Source organism: Numenius arquata, chromosome 2, assembly GCF_964106895.1.
Source record: "Numenius arquata chromosome 2, bNumArq3.hap1.1, whole genome shotgun sequence".
Taxonomy (NCBI): Eukaryota; Metazoa; Chordata; class Aves; order Charadriiformes; family Scolopacidae; genus Numenius; species Numenius arquata.
This window is the reverse complement of record NC_133577.1, coordinates 117,419,589-117,440,295: the sequence shown is the minus strand read 5'-3', so window position 1 is coordinate 117,440,295 and position 20,707 is coordinate 117,419,589. Positions and strand designations below refer to the sequence as shown.

The window sequence follows — 20,707 nt, the reverse complement described above, 5'->3', positions numbered from 1 at the left end:
TGCTGCTGCTGTTCTGTAAGTGCTACTCTGAACCATGTATTCTCACTGCTTTTCCCTTGCACCGTCTCAGGCGTTCACCTGCTGCCCTGATGGGCGAGTGTAGCTTGCTAAACCAGCAGAAAACTAACCAAAGAAAGGGGGAAAAGGTGCAAAACCACAAATAAATCAAAGTGAACAGCTTTTTCCTGTTATTTGATTGCAAGTTGAATAGTGTCACTACAGGGCAAGACAAGCAGCAGAAGCGCTGCAGGTAATGAAGCTGGGTAGGAAAAGCGGGATGAGAGGAGCGGGCTCTGCCCTCTCTGCGACAGCGTGCCTTTAGAACCATGCAGGTGCCTCTTAGATGCCCAACGAGTGACAACCTGGCACAGTGAGAGCCAACAGAGCTGTAAAAAGGGCACCAATGTCACCAACAGAGAAAACATCCTGGAGAGATGATAACGTTTTAAAGCTGCTGACGGTTTTGCTACTGTTGAAACAGGTTCTTGCTTATTTTACAAGGACCGCGGCTGTCACTCGGAGATCAGTCCTCGCTGGAAAAGAGTGCCGCTGCACCTCGCAACCCGGGCCCGTTCTCACAGCTGAGCCTCCAACCTGTATTGTCTTCTTCCAATCTACAGACACTTACCATCAAGGCTCAACAGTTTATTCCCACAGAAGATCACTGATTGCTGTCCTGTTTATAACCATGTTATTATGGTAAACAATGGCAAGCGATAACAGTCTGGCATCAATTGCCTGATACTTGTACCACACTGGCTGGTCTTACAGAACCTGGCTGCCTTCAGGTATGGCCTTCATACAGTAGAGAGGACATGACAAATGTGGTAAGAATGAGTAACAAACACTTCACACAGAAAAGTTTTTGAGAAATGTAATCAGGAGTCTGTAAAGAATGGATACAAATGGAGTAAAACTCTTAATTCACTATCTCTGTACATCACCAAGAAAGAGCTTGCTTCTTCTTCAAGAACAAAACACCAGAATAACGTAGAGCCTCTGAGCCTACTGGACACTGCAGACTTACTTTGTCAGTGACTTTTACACAGCTAAGAAAAGACTATCAGAGAAGTAACACAGACGCACAGGGAATTTGTTGTAACGCTTCTCTACTGAGTACACCTTAGGACTCAATGCTATTATAAAATTAGTACCTTACTTGTGCGATTAATACATTTCATTGGAACAAAAATCTAATCCCGCCACTGAAAATCCTCTAGAACCTAAATTTGAAAATAAAAACATTTTGCATTTTTAATTTGCCTCAAAGTTTCCAAATAAAAGATGAACTGGAAATACAACAGTCATACTGTTTATTTTCTCTCTTAATTAATTAAAAACAATTTTTAAGCTAAATTGAGAATTTAAAAAATTCTCACTACATTAAAATTAAGTTCTTCATTGAAACAAATTTTCACTGTACTAAAACCAGTAAGTCAGCATGGGATAAATAAAACATAGGTTGCCCCTCAAAAGAAAAAACAGTATGAAAGGCAGTGTAACACTGTTAGGCATGAAGATGCAAATGTTCATTTGCGCCACAAGCAAAGTAATGATTGCTTTTCTTGCAACACTATATGAATATTCCACACGTTAAGGAAAGAGAGATCACTAAAGCAACAGACATCAGGAAGCCTTTTAATAACGTAAGAATAGAGCAACTGTAATCCAAGCTAAAAGAGCAAACTGCTACAATATGAGAACTTTTCTGTAAATGGCTAATACACATGAATAAAAACACTACTAAACATCACTGCAGTTAATATTTTACTTTAGATTAATACTAAGACAAAACATATTTTAATGTAAAAGTATGGGCTGCATTTTAAAATTGTTCAGTCATTTTTGCCATCAGTACGATCTAATGTTTCTAGGAATTCAAGTTATTTTTATTAGGCAACCAGCTGCAGACATTGCTGGAAGTTAACTACATTAAGTTCCAGAAAAACTGGGAAAATTACCATTCATATGCTTTCAAAAGCTTCCTCAACATGTGAATGGAAGCTGTGTTTGATGGCAAAAGTAAAACAATTTTGAAACTAGATTAAAGGCATTAAGGAGTGATTTATTTGCAATGTATCTTTTTATTCCACATAAAACTGCTTGTGCTTAGAGACCAAGATTTGGTCCATGCTTAAAGAAGGTACTACTGCAATGATGTATTATGAAATAATCTTTAAAAAAATGAACTATGAGCAACTGCTTTAAAGAATTACTTTCATGGACACAGCGCTAGGGAAGGCAATGATGACTAATGGGGAGAGGCACTGCTCGGCCAGCTGAGTCCCACAGCGTGGGGGAGGCACTGCATACCAAGGAACACGTGCACGGAAGGTAAAGCAGATACTCTTACATCATGGTGAATATATAAGGCAATAAAATAAATAACCTGCTCAGCCTTTCCTCCTGTAGTATTTTTTATATAATTAAAATAAGATGCTAAATATCAGTATAATTATATGAAAATTCCCTTTGTAAAAGCTAATACTGAGTGACTACCTCACGTATAGATGTCTATACTGTCTTCACCTAAAGAATGGTAAGCCTAGGTCTCCACATCTATACCATATGATATGTGCAAAGCCCACATCATAAAATCTTATTTTTTGTAATAATATTGATTCTTGACATTTCAACATTCTTCAATTTTATGGATAAATCATCAGACAACAGGATTTTAAGCCACAGCACAGCTTCCTGTACAATGCTCAGCATAGTTGTCATTCTTCAGTTTAAACAAGTTATTAATCACTACAGCTTCACCCAGCAACACTTCTTATGCATATTTCTAGATCATCTAATTAAACTTCTTGTTCTTAGTAAAAGTTTAGTTTTTGCAAACAGGTATACTTTATTTTGAAACAGACAATGTTTCCAAATTTCCAGAAGTATCTTTAGGTGATTTGAATCAGACACTTAACACGTTCACTGCAGTCTCTGAAAGTATAAAAAGTAGCATCAACTGACATTACAGTGACCACACTTTATCCCCTGAGCACGCCAGAACAGCACTAGCTCAGCACTGTGGCCGCTCAACTTTGTCAAATCTTAGAAAACTTACATGGATGTTCTGGGCAGCAACTTTGCAGACTCACAACCCCAAAACCATTTCTCCCAAACAAGACCAGCACACATCTTTCTAACCAATGGGATCTCAAAGAAGCCAGCTATACCTGCATAATGTGACATGCCTGTGCTGTATCTGTGGTCCTCTCTCAAATTGTTTAAGAACAAATCAACCTCCCCAAAACTAACCATTAAGTGGAACATTTTAAAAAATAATTGGAATGGATCCACGTGGTTCAGCTTAAGCTGAGCTTTAAAATGAAGCATATCAGAGAAATGAGACAGGCAAAGCTTAACCAGTAAAACCAGCTTAGGTCAATACTGATGCCGTCTCATCCAGTGAGATGCACTAAGAATCGTAGTTTAAAGGGGGAGAGAAAAAAAAAGCAGGGCCAGCCAGGGTGAAATAGAGCCTTTAAAAGCCCAGCGTGATTTGCAACACAAACACTGAGAAGCAAGCAGCTTCCTCTTTGAATGAAGCAAGGGTCTGACCCCTTCCTGTGTCACAACTCCCTGCACTTACTTAATGTTTTCTACTCGCAGTAAAACAAACATCAGTTCTGTCAGCTTCAGAGACATGTGTGTATCAAAAAAGACTCCATATTGATATTATATCCAGTTTTAGAGGAGACAGAAGATGCATTTGAATGAGCACTTTCAGATCTTTGCTGTCTGGACTGCCCAGTAAGATTACTTGTGATGAAATAGCTTACAACTTGTACTTTATAAATTAACATTAACCTAAAGTTTAAGCAGATGCTGTACAGCCACAGGAGAACACAAAATGACTGCTCTAAAATTTACAAGGAAAAAACCAAGAAGACCATAAAGAAAATGCTACCTTGGCATCCAATATAACTCCAAAGGCACACTTTATAAAGCTGAGTTAAGCCACACTTTATGCATTCATTTCCTTCACTGACATAAAATGCCCAGGTCAGATCTTCAGTTAGCTGAATCTCACGCAGACAGACACACAAGCTTCAGATGATTAAGTTAATAATCCTGTTTGGGTAGATCTGAGTGGAGTACAGTTTGTATTTGCCAAAGCTAAAGAACGGAATGCCGCAAAGTAAAGGTGTGATATGCTGCAGTAGCAGAGATGACAGTTTTGTTAGATCATAAACATGTAAAAGCATCACCTGTTTTACTTGCTTAACAGTTGATATTGTGCAACTCTGACTGCAGAGAGTCAGCTGGTGTATGTATATTCTCTTGCCATTAATCAGAACTTTCCAGGAGATATTATCAGAGAATCATAGAATGGTTTGGGTTGGAAGGGACCTTAAAGATCATTGAGTTCCAACCCCACTGCCATGGACAGGGACACCTCCCACTAAACCAGGTTGCTCTAAGCCCCGTCCAGCCTGGCCTTGAACACTTCCAGGGATGGGGCATCCACAACTTTTCTGGGCAACCTGTTCCGGTGTCTCACCACCCTCACAGGAAAGAATTTCTTCCCAGTATCTAATCTAAATTTCCCTGCTTTCAGTTTAAAACCATTACCCCTTGTCCTATTGCTACACTCTCTCATAAAGAGTCCCTCCCCATCTCTCCTGTAGCCCCCTTTAGGTACTGGAAGGCTGCTATAAGGTCTTCCCAGAGCCTTCTCTTCTCCAGCCCAAACAACCCCAACTCTTTCAGCCTGTATTCATGGGAGAGGTGCTCCAGCCCTCTGATCATCTTTGTGGTCCTCCTCTGGACCCGTTCCAGAGCAGGAACTATATTCTAACTTTCCTTAAGCATTAAAGAAAATAATTACATTGTGTTTTATTTTTTTGTGTTGTATGTATGTTTTGAAAAAATCCAACTCTACATTAAACATCAAACTTTACAAAAACAAAGCCAGGACACAAGGCAATTCTACTAAAATGACATTAAGATTAAAAATTGAGAATATTTCTGTTTTATAAAATGGAACTATGGAGCAAAACTTCAATGAATAACTAATGGTTAAACCAAAGTCTTGCATTAAGCTAGCTGAAATTTTTAAGTGTTCAGTGGAATATATTTGTTTCTATAGCTCTCTTTTGAAACAATGATACTTGAATCTCTATGTATCATTTATTTGAACTTTGTTTCATCTCAGTGAAACTATCTAGCTATAATTGTCACATCCATACCTGGCAGTTAAGAAACAAAACCAAACCCAAGCTGTCTGCTTAAACAGTGCTTCTGGTGCAAATGCTGGCAACAACTTTGTAATTCCTTCATATAACTGCATCACATGATGAGCAACTGGAAATAAAACTGTCCTAGTACAGGGACTACCGAGTAACTTGAATCCCTCTCTGCGGATGAAAGCAAAGCAGAAAAGACTGAAGCCAACTTCGCCAGGTTTCACTGACAGACCTCAGGAACACAAAAACACACTTCACCTTTTCCTGACCGCATTTCCAAAATCTGCCTCTATATTTTGACTTTTCATCACATGAAGAGCTAACAGGCCACTCACAGGTTCAAGATGACTGGGCATCTTCAAATTAGGGCAGAAGCAACAATCCAGCTTTGTTCCCTTATGCCTCTCTACAACTGGTTGCTGTGAGGTCTAAGAGAGAACTGCGATGGGAAGGCAGGAAAGCACATGGATAAAACTGGCACAAAGTGTCAGAGGAACAACCTCAGAGCATGCGCAGGCAGGATCTTCACTTGACCCATGCTAACTGTAAGATAAAATCTTTTCCACTGTCTGTTTCCAAGAACTCCAAAATCGGGGAATGACTGAATAGGTGCTGTAGTGATCTCAAAACTCCTAATGCCTGTGAGACATGGTAGTCTAGTATTTGTGGTTTTCTCCAGTTTATAAAAATAAACTAGAGTGAAAGCTGTGAACATAACACAGACTGGATATGAAAATATCCTGACCTGCCTCTTTTCCTAGTTCCCTTAAAAAAACACCAAACCCTGCTAAGCGTTCCTCACTGCAGCATTGCTGTTGACCGTTCATTCTTGCCCCTTTGCAAATGCAAAGACAGGCGAATTTTGTTCCGATTTATTCCCAGTCTGCCAGATAAGGCTTATGGAACTGTAGGGATCTGGGCCATGGAAGAGAAGAAACCAAAAAATGCTCCAGTTTTTCCCAAGTCTGTCAAACAGACCCTAGATGAAGTTTTCACAACCCTCAGGATTCCAAGCTAGGAAATGTGACCTGTGGCACTGGGGTTGCAGGTAATGTCCTTGTGCAAGTCCTTCCTCTGTTCTCAGGGGAAAATATAAAGGGTTGGTTTTTTTGTTTTGTGGGTTGGTTTTTTCACTGCTTTTGTTTTTCCCCTTTACCTCTTTGCAAGAAAAAAATTCCTGACCTTAATAGGGCAAATGTTACAGGGTATCTGGGGTATTAATCATGCCACAGGTTAGGGAATATTTAACTCGGTGCATGTATAGCCCATAGCTCTCCACAGCCACCAGACCAACTGGACATGAGCTGTGCAGCAGGTGAATCGTAAGGGAACACTCAGGCTTTGTCAACCAACCCACTGCTGGTAACTGCTGTCTAAGCATCCCGACTGTCCTCAAGATTATTTTATATTCAGAACACATCAGTACTTATCACTGATCCAACACAGGAGCTCATATTATTGTGGCTTTCTTGTGCAAAAATATCAATTTACAGTTCTCTGACAATTCTGTGACTGGCTTTATTTCTCCTCTATGACTTTGGATTGGTTCAGAGAGTGGATTTGTTTCTAAAATTTTGACTGATAAAATACTAATTATTTCTAAATATCTTTTTATTAAAAAGCCATTTAAGTGTTACGTCTCTAAACAAGGGAATGGTAGTGAACCCCAGTTAGACGACTACTTCCCTGATTAAAGCACTCACTTTTCTGTAATTAATCAGAACCCAAATCTTCCCATCTGCAGAAGAGGGTTCTGACTATGAGGACAAAGTATTGTGAAGAGTGTAGAGGGGCTTTGGTCTCCCTTCCTCCTGCTGAAATTATTTGAGCCTTTTATAAACATGTTTCCTGAACCACAGATTGGATCCTAAGTGTGGATTGTCAAAATTAGGGATTAACTCTCACTCTGTTCAACAGCTATTTAATTATTTTATGCAAAATAAAAACATCAATAGAAGAGAAGAAATCAGTGCAGACTTGCACTTGTGTCTTCCAGTAGAAGAAGCTCCCGATCCCTCAGCCTGCAGGTAATTCTGAGCCTCTCTCAACCCTTTCCGTTCTTTTTCCATATAAAACACAAAATCAAAGAAGCAGGCAAAGCCTTGCAAGCAGAGATGTTCCACCACTCCCTGGCAGATAAAATACCATAAAGAAATGCTGATGGGAGCTAGGGTAAGGAGAACACAGTCCATGTGAGTGATTACAAACACCCATTGATACTGGGTAGCCTGCTTAAGGTGCTCTTGATTCAACTCCCCCTCAGATTAGGGAACAAAAGGGTAAATAGGATGTCCCACATTGCACATTAACTGTTCTAATCTCCACACTAGTGTCTAAAGGATAAGAAATCATTTTTCAGGCTTAGGCTTTTATTTCCTTTATTTTTCCTCCCGTTGCCTAAAAGAAAGATTTTACCTCAGGCCAAGTGTAACACCTCACCTCTACGGGCACGAAATTTATTTTGGTAAGAAAATGAGAGAAAAATTTGTTATAGTCAAGCCATTTCTTTAACGTGAAAAAACTGTGTGTTTTCTTCTTCAGCAAGATGCAGAAAAAAAATCCCATTTTTTCCAAACACATCTACCCAAGAAGTGGCAAAAAAATCACTCCCTAGTAGTTATTCTAGAATTGAGGATACAATTACATTCAGGGTGCAATAGATTGATCAGCCAATATATATGTATACATACAGAAATGCACATGCACACATAGACACATATGCATAAAGAAAACTTTGCTTCATTTCTAGTCCTGACAAAAATGACCTTCATGGTCCAGAAGCTCCAAAGGACTTGAAGATCCTGTCTCCAACTGAGGCAGTAGCAGAGGAGGCTGCAAAGAGGCCTGACAGAGCCAGACCATCCATATTCATCCAGGAGCTCCCCAGAACCCGCGGATGCAAACAAAGCTGGTGAGGGGACTAGAGAACAAGTCATATGAGGGGAGGTTGAGGGAACTGGGCATGTTTAGTCTGGAGAAGAGGAGGCTGAGGGGAGACCTCATTGCCCTCTACAACTACCTGAAAGGATGTTGCAGAGAAGTGGGTGTTGGCCTCTTCTCCCAAGGGAATAATGACAGGACCAGAGGAAATGGTATTAAGTTGCAGCAGGGGAGGTTTAGATTGGATATTAGGAAGAATTACTTTACTGAGAGGGTGGTCAGGCACTGGAACAGCCTGCCCAGGGAAGTCGTGGAGTCACCATCCCTGAAGGTATTTAAGAAACGTGTAGACATGTCACCGCAGGGCATGCTCTAGTGCCTGAGATTGTGTTGGGTTTTTTCTTGTGTGTGTATGGTTGGACTCAATGATCTCAAAGGTCCCTTCCAACCATGACGATTCTGTGATTCTGTGGTTACTGAATGGTATAATAAAGTAGTAAATGAAATGACATGTAGACAAATGTAAAGTGACAGACAGAATAAAAAAATAACTTTATATACAAAATGATGGTCTCTGAATTATTATTACACAGTAATGAGACACTGGTCTTGTAACAGTTCTACAAAATTATCACCTCAATGATCTGTAGTGGTCAAAAAGGCAAACCAAATGTTAGGCAAGGAATCTAGCACATCATACCACGGCTCCCTCCTTTCCAAAATGGTTTAGAAGTGTTTGGCAAGATACAAGAAACACATAGCAAAGACACGGAGAGTCTCTACAAGACTAACAATTAGACAGATTTGGACTTGTCAAACTGGACAGGTGATGACAGAGGAGGGTTATGATGTACATTTATTATGAAAGTAGACAGGAAATGATTGTTTGTTGCTGGTTCAAAAACAAACCAAAAAAGGAGGTATTTCTTCACACAATGTGTAGCTCAGTTTTAAGAATCCTTTCCACAGGACCCCATAGCTCTCAAGTTTCCATTAAGTTTAAAATAACATTGGGTCAACAAAATTGTTTAGCAGCACAATGACAAACACCAGACTCTTATTTTCAAGATTCAGTTTTTTGCTGCACCATTTCTATACTCACCACGCAGTTCTGCACCGCACTTTTCTCTACAGCCTTACCTGTCTGGTCCCAACTATGCCTTTCCTGCCCATGCCAAAATGCTGAAAAGCTTTACTGCTCATTTCAGCATCCCTACTAAATGCATTTGGCATCAGACAGTGACAAAAAGACATATTTAAACAGCAAATTAACCCTTTGTTGTCCTAGCCAAATCCAAAAGAACTATTTTTACTCATACCTTACAGTTTTCATCTGCCTAGGGTCACAGAATGAGAAACACTTGCCTTCAAGACTCATTTGGACATCCACGATACTACTGAAAGTTTGAGAAAGCTTGAAGTATACACAAGGATGGACTGATCTCCACAGTTCATGCAATCTGATCACCAAACACACACTAAAGCAATCTGAAACACCTAGAATCATGGTAGACTTTTTCACTATTGTTGGCCTATTACTGGTCCATGTTTCAGCTTGCACAGACGTATTCCTGCTTCAGTACTTTGAGGTAAGAGCGGCACCAAAAACGAGACTCCTCCCTGCTGATCCTTCTCCTAACAAACTAAATTAAAAATAAAACAATTTTTCAATCACCAATCTCTAACCTAAAACCAGATAAAAAAAAATTAAAATTCTCTAGTTACACAATTAGTAAAGACAATATTGATGATACTCATGAAAAGAATACCTTACACAACACAGGGAATAAATTGAAAGCAGATGTATCAAATAATGATACACTAATGCTTGCCTTAAACACATTTCTCATATGCAATGCTTGATATTTTATATAAGTATGGTATTAGTTATACTTCACTAGTTGCAGAGCAGATGCCAGGCATGATAAAAGATTATTTCACAGAAACAAGAAGCCTGTTCAAAAAAGGCGGGGGGGGGGGGGTGGGTGGAAATCTGTTATTTCCCAGAACTCTAGTCAAAGAAAATGTTCCTGGTTAACAGCATCACTGGTCTCATAAAGATAAATAGCTAATAAGGCAAGTTTCATAGATTTTATTCCGGCATCTTAACATCAGGTAGGTTTGGGGACAAGAAGCTAAAGCAAGTATTTGAAATTGAATCAAAATCAAAATATACACGTAGTGAGGTGAACGAGTTGCCCATCATCATTTGCCTAACATTTTAAACAGTTCATTATGTCTTATAGAATATAGTTTCATTAATCTATCTAGATGAATGCAAAAATTTTACTTTGAAAACAGGAGCCCACAGTGTATCTAACCTACCTGTAATAATAAAATATACTTTAGAACAAGGCCTAATTCAATATTTTAGATTTTAATATGACAATTATTACATTAATATCACCAGTTAAATAGAATAGCAATAAGGTATTAAGATAATTATATGAATCATTACAGGACTGTGAAATGGAAAAACACACAGAGCTTCAGCTATATTTGAAATGATCAGAATTTTAAATACAGTATTTTTATGCATACAAATAAAATGTTTTGAATAGATTTGGCACTAGTCAGGTACCAAGAGGTTGTGCCCTACTATCACAATTAAATAAACAGAACTCACTAGATTTTAACTATGAAGCTGTGACAAACATGCTTGCATATTAGAGGAAAAAAATAATTTTGAAATAAACAAGAAGAAATATTTTAAAAATTAAGAAGGTATAAGAGAGAAATATTATTACTGAAAATTGTGGAAAAAGTATCTGAAGTAGATTTGCAAGCCTTGTAGTAGCTAGTTTATCACAGCTTAGATTTTCCTCTACTAAAAAATGGATTTTTAAACACCAATTAAAAAAAAATTTTTTTCATGGAAGAAAATTTCATTTAATTTAAGTACTTCCAGCTTGAAAAAACCATAAAGCTCTTGAACTACAGCTTGGTATTTATTTCAATTGCTCTCTATCACAACTCTTTGAAAAAGGACATATGACTATCCTATCATCCTCCTGCATGTCAAGGGACTTTTGTCTTCCCCATTGCACCACAAGTGGCCTGTAGGTGTTAGAAAAGGCAACAGAAACATCGTTGGAAGGCAGTATTTCAGATTATCAGAAGTAGTACCTCTGGAAAGCAAAAAACTGCCATTCCAATTTTCTTTCCACTCACCATTCTACATAACAAGGTAGTCTAATCCTGGCACTTGTGAAGACCAGAGGTATATTCTAGGGTCATCCAACCTCCTCCCTGGCCCGGTTCTCCAACTCTGAAGGGAGCCCTGAACGCACAAGATGAGTTGTCCCTCCAGCCTCACCTGCCAACTCACATGCAGGCTCAGCAACCACAACTCACGGCAGAGGAGATGTTCAGGTGCTAGAGAAGACACTACCCAAAAATTGCTGCTGTTTCCTTTGGCAAAAGTCAATAGTCAATGGAGGAGAATCAATTTTATGAGCCAGCTTACAGTAAAAATTTTAGTACAAGGAGAGTAAGAAGTTTCTGAACTTGAAATATGCTTTGCAAAAAATTGCTAAATGATAAAACAGTAGAAATTGCAACAGTTAGAAAATTAACTAAACCCAAAATGTTTAGAGAACTGCTAAAAGTCATTGTCAATGGGCAGGGTGATACGCAGACAAGACCTCTACAGACCTGAAATGGAACTTCTAATCTTTGGTAGTGAATAATTCAAATGTTAATTACCTTCTGTAACACATGCAGAGTAAAATGCTGTACTACCAAAAAAACCCCATGCCCCGCCCTCAAAAACCACACCACACCTTCCGTGCCTGATCACATGCAGGATAAACAAAGAGATAACAGAGAGAAGAGAATTGATCTTAATGCTTCTATACTTTTGAATACAGCACAGAAACAATGACTTCTTATTTGGGCCTTTGGCAAATTCAGATTCCACTTCAAATTTCCTTTCTTTACAGCGCATCAAAATTTGATATTAAAAAAAAATATTTTTTATTTTTGCTTATCTTTCACTTAGCAAAACAATTCTAAACAGTGAATTCAAAAAGCTGCTAATTCTGTTTTGGACTTCATCTAGGAATAGGACCATGAACTTGTTTTCTTTTTAAATTATTTTTAAAAATAGTCTTTCTCTAAGATCAAAGACAGTCAATTTATTCAGCCCAAGCAAGACACACTATGGAAAACTTCAAGCCAAATACTCTTATTTTTAATTTTGCTGGATTTTTACAGGTCATGATGGAAAATTTTCACTATACCTTTCCCCTCTCCCCAACTGTTACAACCCCCATCCCTCCACAAGCAAAGCAGCTGGAAGAATAATGCACTAAACACAGCCCTGTAAATTATAGTATGTAGGAGATTAAACTTAAGCCTAATGCTACAGTCAACCTTCAACAGCTGAGTTCTATTAATGGACACTCCTTAAAAGAAATCCTTATTGGTTACTATTTAAAACGACATCTCTATTAAAATCTTGCCTGAAAGAAATTAAGTGATACGTAACTCCCATCAATGCCATGACAACACCACCCAGTTCAAGTATGTACTGCATGATTTACCACAATTTATATGAAAATAAAAAAATACAAAAATTTGGGTTCACTAATCAAATACTATCAATGAATACACTATGCAAAAGAGATAAGCTAATTTATAATGACAGGAAATACATGTAAAGTAGAACAATACACTTGCAGTGTTGTTATTATTCTTTCAATCTCCTTCCTATGTCAATTTATTTAACATCAGCATTGTAAAATTACAGCACAGTCAAGGCAATGTAAAGGCACAACTTGACACAAAAAATTAGAGACAAGACAATTAATCAATGTTTTACTTTCAGACTTTTCAATTTCATACACAGGTCCAGGAATAGGTAAGGGGGGCTGGGGGAAGAAGGTTACTATGCTTAATAGCAACTGCATACATGTGTAGCATTCTGTTCACTGCTGAACGTTTTCTTCTGCTGAATACTCACTGCTCCCCAATGCACAATCCTTTGGGATTCAATGCTGCCAAAATGTTCCTGCTTTCTTATTCAAAAAAATCTTTTGAATGAAGAAATTTTCAATTATTGATACATCAGCCTAGGGTGAACATTTGAAGTGCGGAAGTTGTCTATGGGAAGTTGTCAGCTTCCTACTTACACTACTCATTGACCTTGTAACTAACTCTATATATCATATCTATTTCTATATCTGAACTTATCTCTTTTAGGCTCTGTCACTGATGATAGATTAGTAACAACAAAGTAGAAAGCAGTTTAAGCAGTGGGATGATAGAAGAAAATATATAAAAAAGCCAACCCTATCAAATACTGTACTACTTTTTTCTAAACAAGCAGGTCAGCAGGTCTGAGCACAGCTCCACTTATAATTCACACACTAGACTAAGAAAAGAAAACACAACAAACTCCTTCCAGCCTCAAGCAGATCTCAGCCACCTGCAAGGTGAAGACATGTTACGTTTGCTGTTGCTCTGAGCATCAGCTGCACATTTTTCAGTCCCTATCACAGTCCATCCCTTGGATCTGGGTGTTTCTTGCTACATTCACATTTACTTTGTCTGATACATCTCCCATGCAAAAAGCAGGCACTAGTCTTGTTTTAGCCTGTGTTATGGTGTGCCTGGTGGTTAGGACATTTTCCTCTCCTAGAAGGCGGAAGATGAGAGAATAGCTTGTAGATGGTAAGGCTACTAAATCCAAGTCTCGTGCTTCCTGAACAAGTAATTACAGAGAAGGTAGGATTTCTTTCTTGTTTTTCTTGAATGAACATGGCCTTGTCAACGTATCTTTCACTGAGCTCTCCCCAGGGCACATATGAAAAAACCAAGCTGTGTGCAGTCCTGCATGAGCACAGTAGCCAATACTGAGGTGACCAATGCTCTCATGCACACGAGCAGCTAAGAAGGATTTTTATTTATTGCTTCATTTGAATCGCGTATTAAAATGTCAATTGGTTATCTTTTATGCATCTAAGTGCTTTTCTGAATCTGGCCAGAGTCTATCAGCAGTTAGGATATAGAGCTGGTCTCTTCAAGGACTAAACAAAGACAGATTTTGCATTTCTGTATCTATTCAGAGTCTCAAGAATTGCTCTGCTGGTCTAAAAGTACAGCACTCCAAAATACATAGGGAAAAAGATTAATTCAAAGGACTGCTGTTTTAGTTTTGCCTCTTCAAGAGTAATAACCACTCACTCTACCTGGATTGTCCATGTAGCGATGTACTATTTAAGTTCTGTGGGAACGGTGCAAAAGATGGCTTGTGACCACAGTTTCACAGAGACTGCCATTACACTGGCCTTGGAGAACTTGCAATGACACAGACATGACGGACCCACAGAACATGCATGTACCACTGCTAGAACTACAGCTTAGATTTTCATTGCAGACAGGAGACAGAAGGTTATGCCACTGGCTGTACGTTGGTCTCAAGAACAAGATTTCTGATAGAAAGTCTGTAAAGCTGAAGGGAATTTTTTGTAGCTTTCAGCTATTATGGGTTTCCAATTCAAAGTAATGGAAAAGAAAGTTACAGACAAAATCAGTGTATCCTAGGCAATTGCACAAGTAAAAATGTACAAATTCAATTCCTTCTACCCCCAACCCCACCAAAAGAAAAAAACAGAGGTTCTTGGCAGTTTAGCTGCTAATATTTCTACACTTAACAAAAAGCAAGGGGGGATGAGAGTAATTTTCATTATTTTAATTCTTTTATGCAATGAAACCTAACCACATGACAACCAGAAAGTTATTCAATCAATAATGGTATCATATAACAAGTTTTGACAAGGTTGTGAAAAAGAAAATTGCAGTAACAGAAGGAGAATCACTCAAAATGCCATTATCCTTGAAGGGCACAAGTACACTCCCCCCAGTAAAAGGTCAAACACGATGGATAAAATATTGTCAATTATAAAACCCCAAGCAGCTGTATTTAATAAAAAACAAGGCACTGAATAATTGAAAATAATATCAAAACTGAGAATAGTCCCTCAAATGTGACAGTGATACCCGTATCAAAATCCTTCTGCAAAAAAAGATGCCAGCTAGTAATGTTCCAGCTCATGTTAAGAAAGCAAATAATTCTTATTCATACTGTAAGCTCAGCCTTCTTGTCTTTAATCGTGGTTCATCAAATTGTAACGCACAACTAGTGCAATGTAAAATAGCTAGTTCTGAGTAATTCAAAATATATAACTTCTCTTAGGAAAATAATTATGATATGGAAGGGAAAATAATTTATTTATATTCTTCAGTGCTCCATTACTTTCTAGCTTGTTTTTCTTTTAAATGATGCTTATACAGCCAAACAGATGGAGAAAAAGGAAATATCCTTTTCCAACTTTTGTAAGGACATGAGGATGTCAACCCAAGAATTTATAACTCAGAAGTAATGAAAATCAAGGGTAGCTTTTTTTTCTTTTTTTAAGGAATAAGAATTTCTACTTCTTAATTAGAAGCCTGTTAGAATAACCCTGGAGACAGGCAGGATAGATAGCAACAAGCCTCTAAAAAAGGAATTAGCAAAAGAAGAGATCTTCATGGTCATTTCTCCTTGATGAAGCAAAATTCTCCTCTGTATGCTACAACTTCATCAAATGGGGATGTTAACTATGTAGCTCATTAAGATACCCTCCACAGTTTTGGAAACTGTTCCAGAGTATGTTTGGAAACTTTCTTTGATGGTTATACTGCAGTTATTGTTTAACCAAGCTGCATTATTTAGCTTGGCTAATTCACCCCTTCCTGCCAGCTTTAACACTTTCCCATCATTAACTTATTTCCTTATATTAAAATAAAAAGTCAAGATGTTTTGACAAGCTTTCTATATGTACACTGCTTGTTCTTCACTGTGCCAGAGCTACCTTTTATGACAGATTTTCCTTTCATCAGGAAAAGGCCAATGTCAATGAGACTATTATTGTATGGAACATTTAAAAAAAATATAACCAGAACTGGATCTGATGCTCTTTAGTCTAGTAAAGGACAATGCAGTGTAAGAATACGAAGCTTTATTCTCTCTGGGACCAAAGGAAAATAGAAACGTCTCGGGTCCCATCTTAACAAGTAACAGACAGACTGTCACAGAACTGGAGTTAACAGAAGTCATATGGACAGAGCTCAGCATAGGCTGCCACCCTAAAAATCTTCTAGAAAACAGACGTATTGGAGAAAAAAGCCCGAACAAACAGAAAGAACATTACAGCACTTCAGGGATACTAAAACATTACATTTTTGGTGTCCCAAGAAGTGTTCTATGTCTTCATTGAGGTCATCATTTGAGAACAAAGTCTGAACACTAAAATTCCCCACATGCCAAGTACACTTAGTAATGCTACAAGCTGTATAACTAGACTGACTTGTCATTTCAAAGTACTTTATGGAGAAATAAACACAACTACATGTTCACACATTAAAAAAAATTAAAATCTAAGACATTGTACCACTGCCACAAGTTACTCAGAAGAACTGGCTTCACAAGCAACACTATTTCAACCCTATTGTTGATGACATGATATACTATTTTCTAAGTGCACAATAATACTGAATGACCTCAAGAAATTACTTGCTTTATATAGTTTATCCAGCAGCCTATAACAGCAAGTCTCTCTTTCAGTTGGGCTTACGCAATATGTACGTAATGATTTAATCCTCACAAATGGATGTAAATGTTTATCCCACAGACAAAAGGATGTGAAACTGCTCTTAAAAATAACTCGGTATTTCTCTGACTTAGAGGCTAGAAAAGATCTACTACTTTGCAACACTGAGCTTTATGCTGTGTTTATTACAAAGACTCTCAAGTTCAGCAAGCTAGTCCCCTAATTCCCCAGATCTCTTCTTTTACCTTCCTGATTTCTACTGGTCTAAGGTTGCATGATGCATCACCTCCCATTAAAAAAGCCTGAACCACAACCACTTTTTTCCTCTTTTTCTGCTTGATATTCTAGGAATCGAACCCTTAGAAGTTAAATAACAACATCTGCCGCTATAATCTTCACAAGTTTCCAGTGCCATCAAGGATGGCTGCCACATGTCTGAAATTAGAGACAAATGAAACAGTGGGTCTTCTTAGGCTCTGGAGAAAGGCAAATGCCAGCAAGGGCTCAAGGGAAGTGTTACAAAAACGTTTGCTAAACTAAGCATTCCAGTGCTGTTCCAAAGCCAAGACCTTCAAGTTACAATGCAGGGAACCTAGAAACATAAAGCACGTGTCTGGCACCGACCTAAATCTGTACCAAGAGAATATGGACTGGATCTTACCAAGGGATGTTAGTAACAAGCCACACTGTGGGAGACTCTGGGATAGATCTCTACAAGTCCTTGTCAGCAGCAATAAAGACTCCCCATGACGCAACCTTCAAGAGCCAAAAAACCACTAGAGGCTTCTAATGCTTTCTCGTTCCATTGTCTTTGTTATGACTTTAAAGCTGCAATTCAAGGCATGTAAAATAATGCATTTATGGTATATATGATAGTCTAAACTACCTCAAAGTCTACTGACAGCATCACTGAATTTACAGGTACACTGCTGCATGCCCTAACTAATTAAATAAAATCTGATCCACCAAATTGATTGTGTCCAACAGCTGATAAAACTCTAAATAAAACTGAAAATTAAATATTCCTGCTTCACAGAAGAGCCCAGTGCAGCCAGAACTAATGTCTCAAACGCAGCCTTCTCCAGACCTTTCTCAGCGGACTACTGATACCATACTATACCCAGCGAGAGATTATTCAGATACAAGCAGCTCATGGCAGATGTGTTGTCTAATGCAAGATTTTTATAATTTTCTCATCAGACAATGCAACTACAGATCAATAAGATCCACGTGTTGCTCTTCTTTTGATCTTACTAATTTCTTATCAAAACAACTGTATGTTAGTAGATGCATCTCTTATACAACATGTAGCACTTTTAACAGATTAATTTTTTGAAAATAAATTATTAGTTATTTTACAATAGTTGCCAAGAGCTCCAAGAAACCTCCTCTCTTCTAAAACTTCTTTTATATGGTTTTACTACATCACCTTTTCTGTTTCTTCTTTAAAACAAAATATTTTATCTGTACTTTCAAAGCTCTTCCACAGGCCTTTCAGCAATATTCCAGTACATCTTTCCTGAAACAAGTTTGACTAGATTAAGCACAATCTTCAAGAGGTAACACCTTTGGTCAATTATTTTCAGTATTCTCCATTTCTTTTAATACAGTCTACTTTTTTTTTCTTAAATCTTTATTGACTGAAGGCTCTTAAATCAAGCAATTCAGAATGTAATTCTCACTTGTTCAGTGTAATAGGATTGCTATAATGAAAATGAATTAAAAGGTATTGTGTAAATAGTGGAGTAATGGAGGAAAGAGCAAAAGAAAAAAAAAAAACAAGCGACTCACAGGATCTTTGCAGCTTACGGGGAAAACACTTAACACTGATCGTAACTTGTTACTTCCAAAGAACTCAAAAAGTTCCTTCCAACATAGATTACTTTTATCTAGAAGAAACACAATTCTATGTGCCTCCTACATGAAAACAGGACCACCTTTCATACTGCTCCCCAAACCAGAAGGTCATGCCCAGGAAACAGCACAACTACAGAAGCCTAGAGCAAGGCGTTACAGGTTCTTCTGTTCTGTAGCAGATCTTTTATTAATGCACCGATTCAATGTTTATGGTGCCCACTGTACCTATAACCACATGGACAGAAGCTTTTCTGTCACTGAAAGAACCTCAATATACCTGAAGCTGGGCAGGAAGAAACAACTTATAACTAAGGGCAAGAAAAAAATTTTGAAAAAAATCACAGTACAGCTTGTTAAACCACTAAAACTAACACCTGACCCACCATTAAGTTAATACATCCGTCTCCCACTATACTAATACTTTCAGGTCTTACTCACTGGATATAAATGCTATATTCCACTACTACAATTTTTTACCAGTTATTTCAATCTGGGCCAAAGGTAGTGGTAACTCATGCAACTGCCTTTCAACATGAATGTAGTTAGCAGTCCATCCATAGAAACCCAAGGTAATACCTCTTGAAAAGTAAATAAGATTTTTACATTTTCTGTTCATCCCACTTATATTTTCCCCTTACTGTGTTGCTTTGCTGCCAAGATGACTGAAAGCGGCACAGGATTTGTGAAATTTATTTGTTGTATATAGGCAAGGAAAATCTTTTTTTTTTTTTCTTGATGTTTTTAATTGATTTTATCCTCAGTACTAGCTACCTTTCATTATTATGCAATCATCTTCAAATTAATTTGATTAAACTGAATTTGATTAACCTCATGCAAAGCTAGCCATTCTCGTCACATTTTGCAATTCTTTAAATATACAAAAAAACAAACCCCAAAAACCCACCACAGAAACAAACTACTGGACAAATAACAAATAAACCACTGGATAAGTCATAAATAAACCAGACGTTGGGATGAAGTTTTTCAGACAATATTTGAAAACAGTTTGTTAATCAATAGCAAAAATTTCTAACTAAAGTAGTTCTGCTTACAAATAATCACCATAAAAATTGTCATCTTGCTGTTGTCATACTAACTGAGAAATAAATATCCGCATATTTCTGCAGCTTCTCAAACAAACATTTTTCAACATGTCAATTATGTAAAAAATTAAACCCTATGATAAATATGAAAATAAACCCTATATACACCTATGCATAAAGCCCATCAGAAAACAATCCATAACACCCAACTTCTAGTCAATGTAGATCAGTATTGCAGCCCTCATGGGGCAGCTTTGATAAAAGACAATCCAACAGTTTTAGCCTAGCTAGTACCTAACTAACTGGATTTATTTGTTGTAATAGATTAATATAGTATAACAAGTTCGACTAGAAAAGCCCAGCTTCTAGAACAACTAATTTAACTTCCTCTGCAAGAAATACGCTTATTTGCAGGCATCACTGGTGTTTTCTGTGGAAAGAACACAAGATAACCAGAAAAGTATATCTGCAATGCCTCTGTCACGATTGTATGCAATGATTCTTAAAAGAACCATACGCCGGTTTGGCACTGTAATTCAGGAAAGAAAACATTCACTTACCGCAGTGTGACTGGAAAACCTGTGGCTTGACTACCTGATTGCAGATATTGCACACTACAAGATAGAAATCATCATGAGCTGGATAATGGCCAAATAAGTGCATATCTGTGGGAAAGTTAAAAATATATACAAGAATTAGAAATTATGCTTTAAATATGTGTTAAGAAAAAAAAATTGAAAATACTTTAGGGCCACTACTGTTATATTAATTTATACATAGCAAATTTATACATTGCTCCATAAGAGCTTCTTATCTACATTAAAGAGATTTTTATTCCTCTTCTAGGTTTCAAGGTCCTATACTAAGGCTGCAGTCTCATCCCTCAGTCTGAGTCAAAACACAGGCAGCAACACCTTTGTCTTAACGCTCACTGCCAAGAAGTAGAATAAGCATTTCTGTACTGGTCAACTGCTGAAACAGCAAAATAATATGTCTTTTAAAATCTCTGCCTAAACACCCTTTCAGAAAACACAGCGCACAGGTTATGCCCCACGTTACGATATTCCACGGTTGACTACAGATTGTTAGAGAACATCTCTTGCTTAAAAGCTAGTTACAGTAACCAAGGTCAAGCATCCTACAGCTT

At 37.7% G+C, this 20,707-nt stretch overlaps 1 protein-coding gene across 3 annotated transcripts in view; it reads right to left on the bottom strand.

Moving 5' to 3' along the window:
- ATXN7L1 (ataxin 7 like 1) overlaps nucleotides 1–20,707 on the bottom strand; it is a 114,604-nt gene that overhangs the window by 54,832 nt on the left and 39,065 nt on the right. For all 3 annotated transcript variants that reach the window (XM_074144675.1, XM_074144676.1, XM_074144674.1), the window contains exon 3: nucleotides 20,121–20,225. In XM_074144675.1, the coding sequence (XP_074000776.1) occupies nucleotides 20,121–20,225 (105 nt within the window). The remainder of the gene's footprint in view (nucleotides 1–20,120; nucleotides 20,226–20,707) is intronic.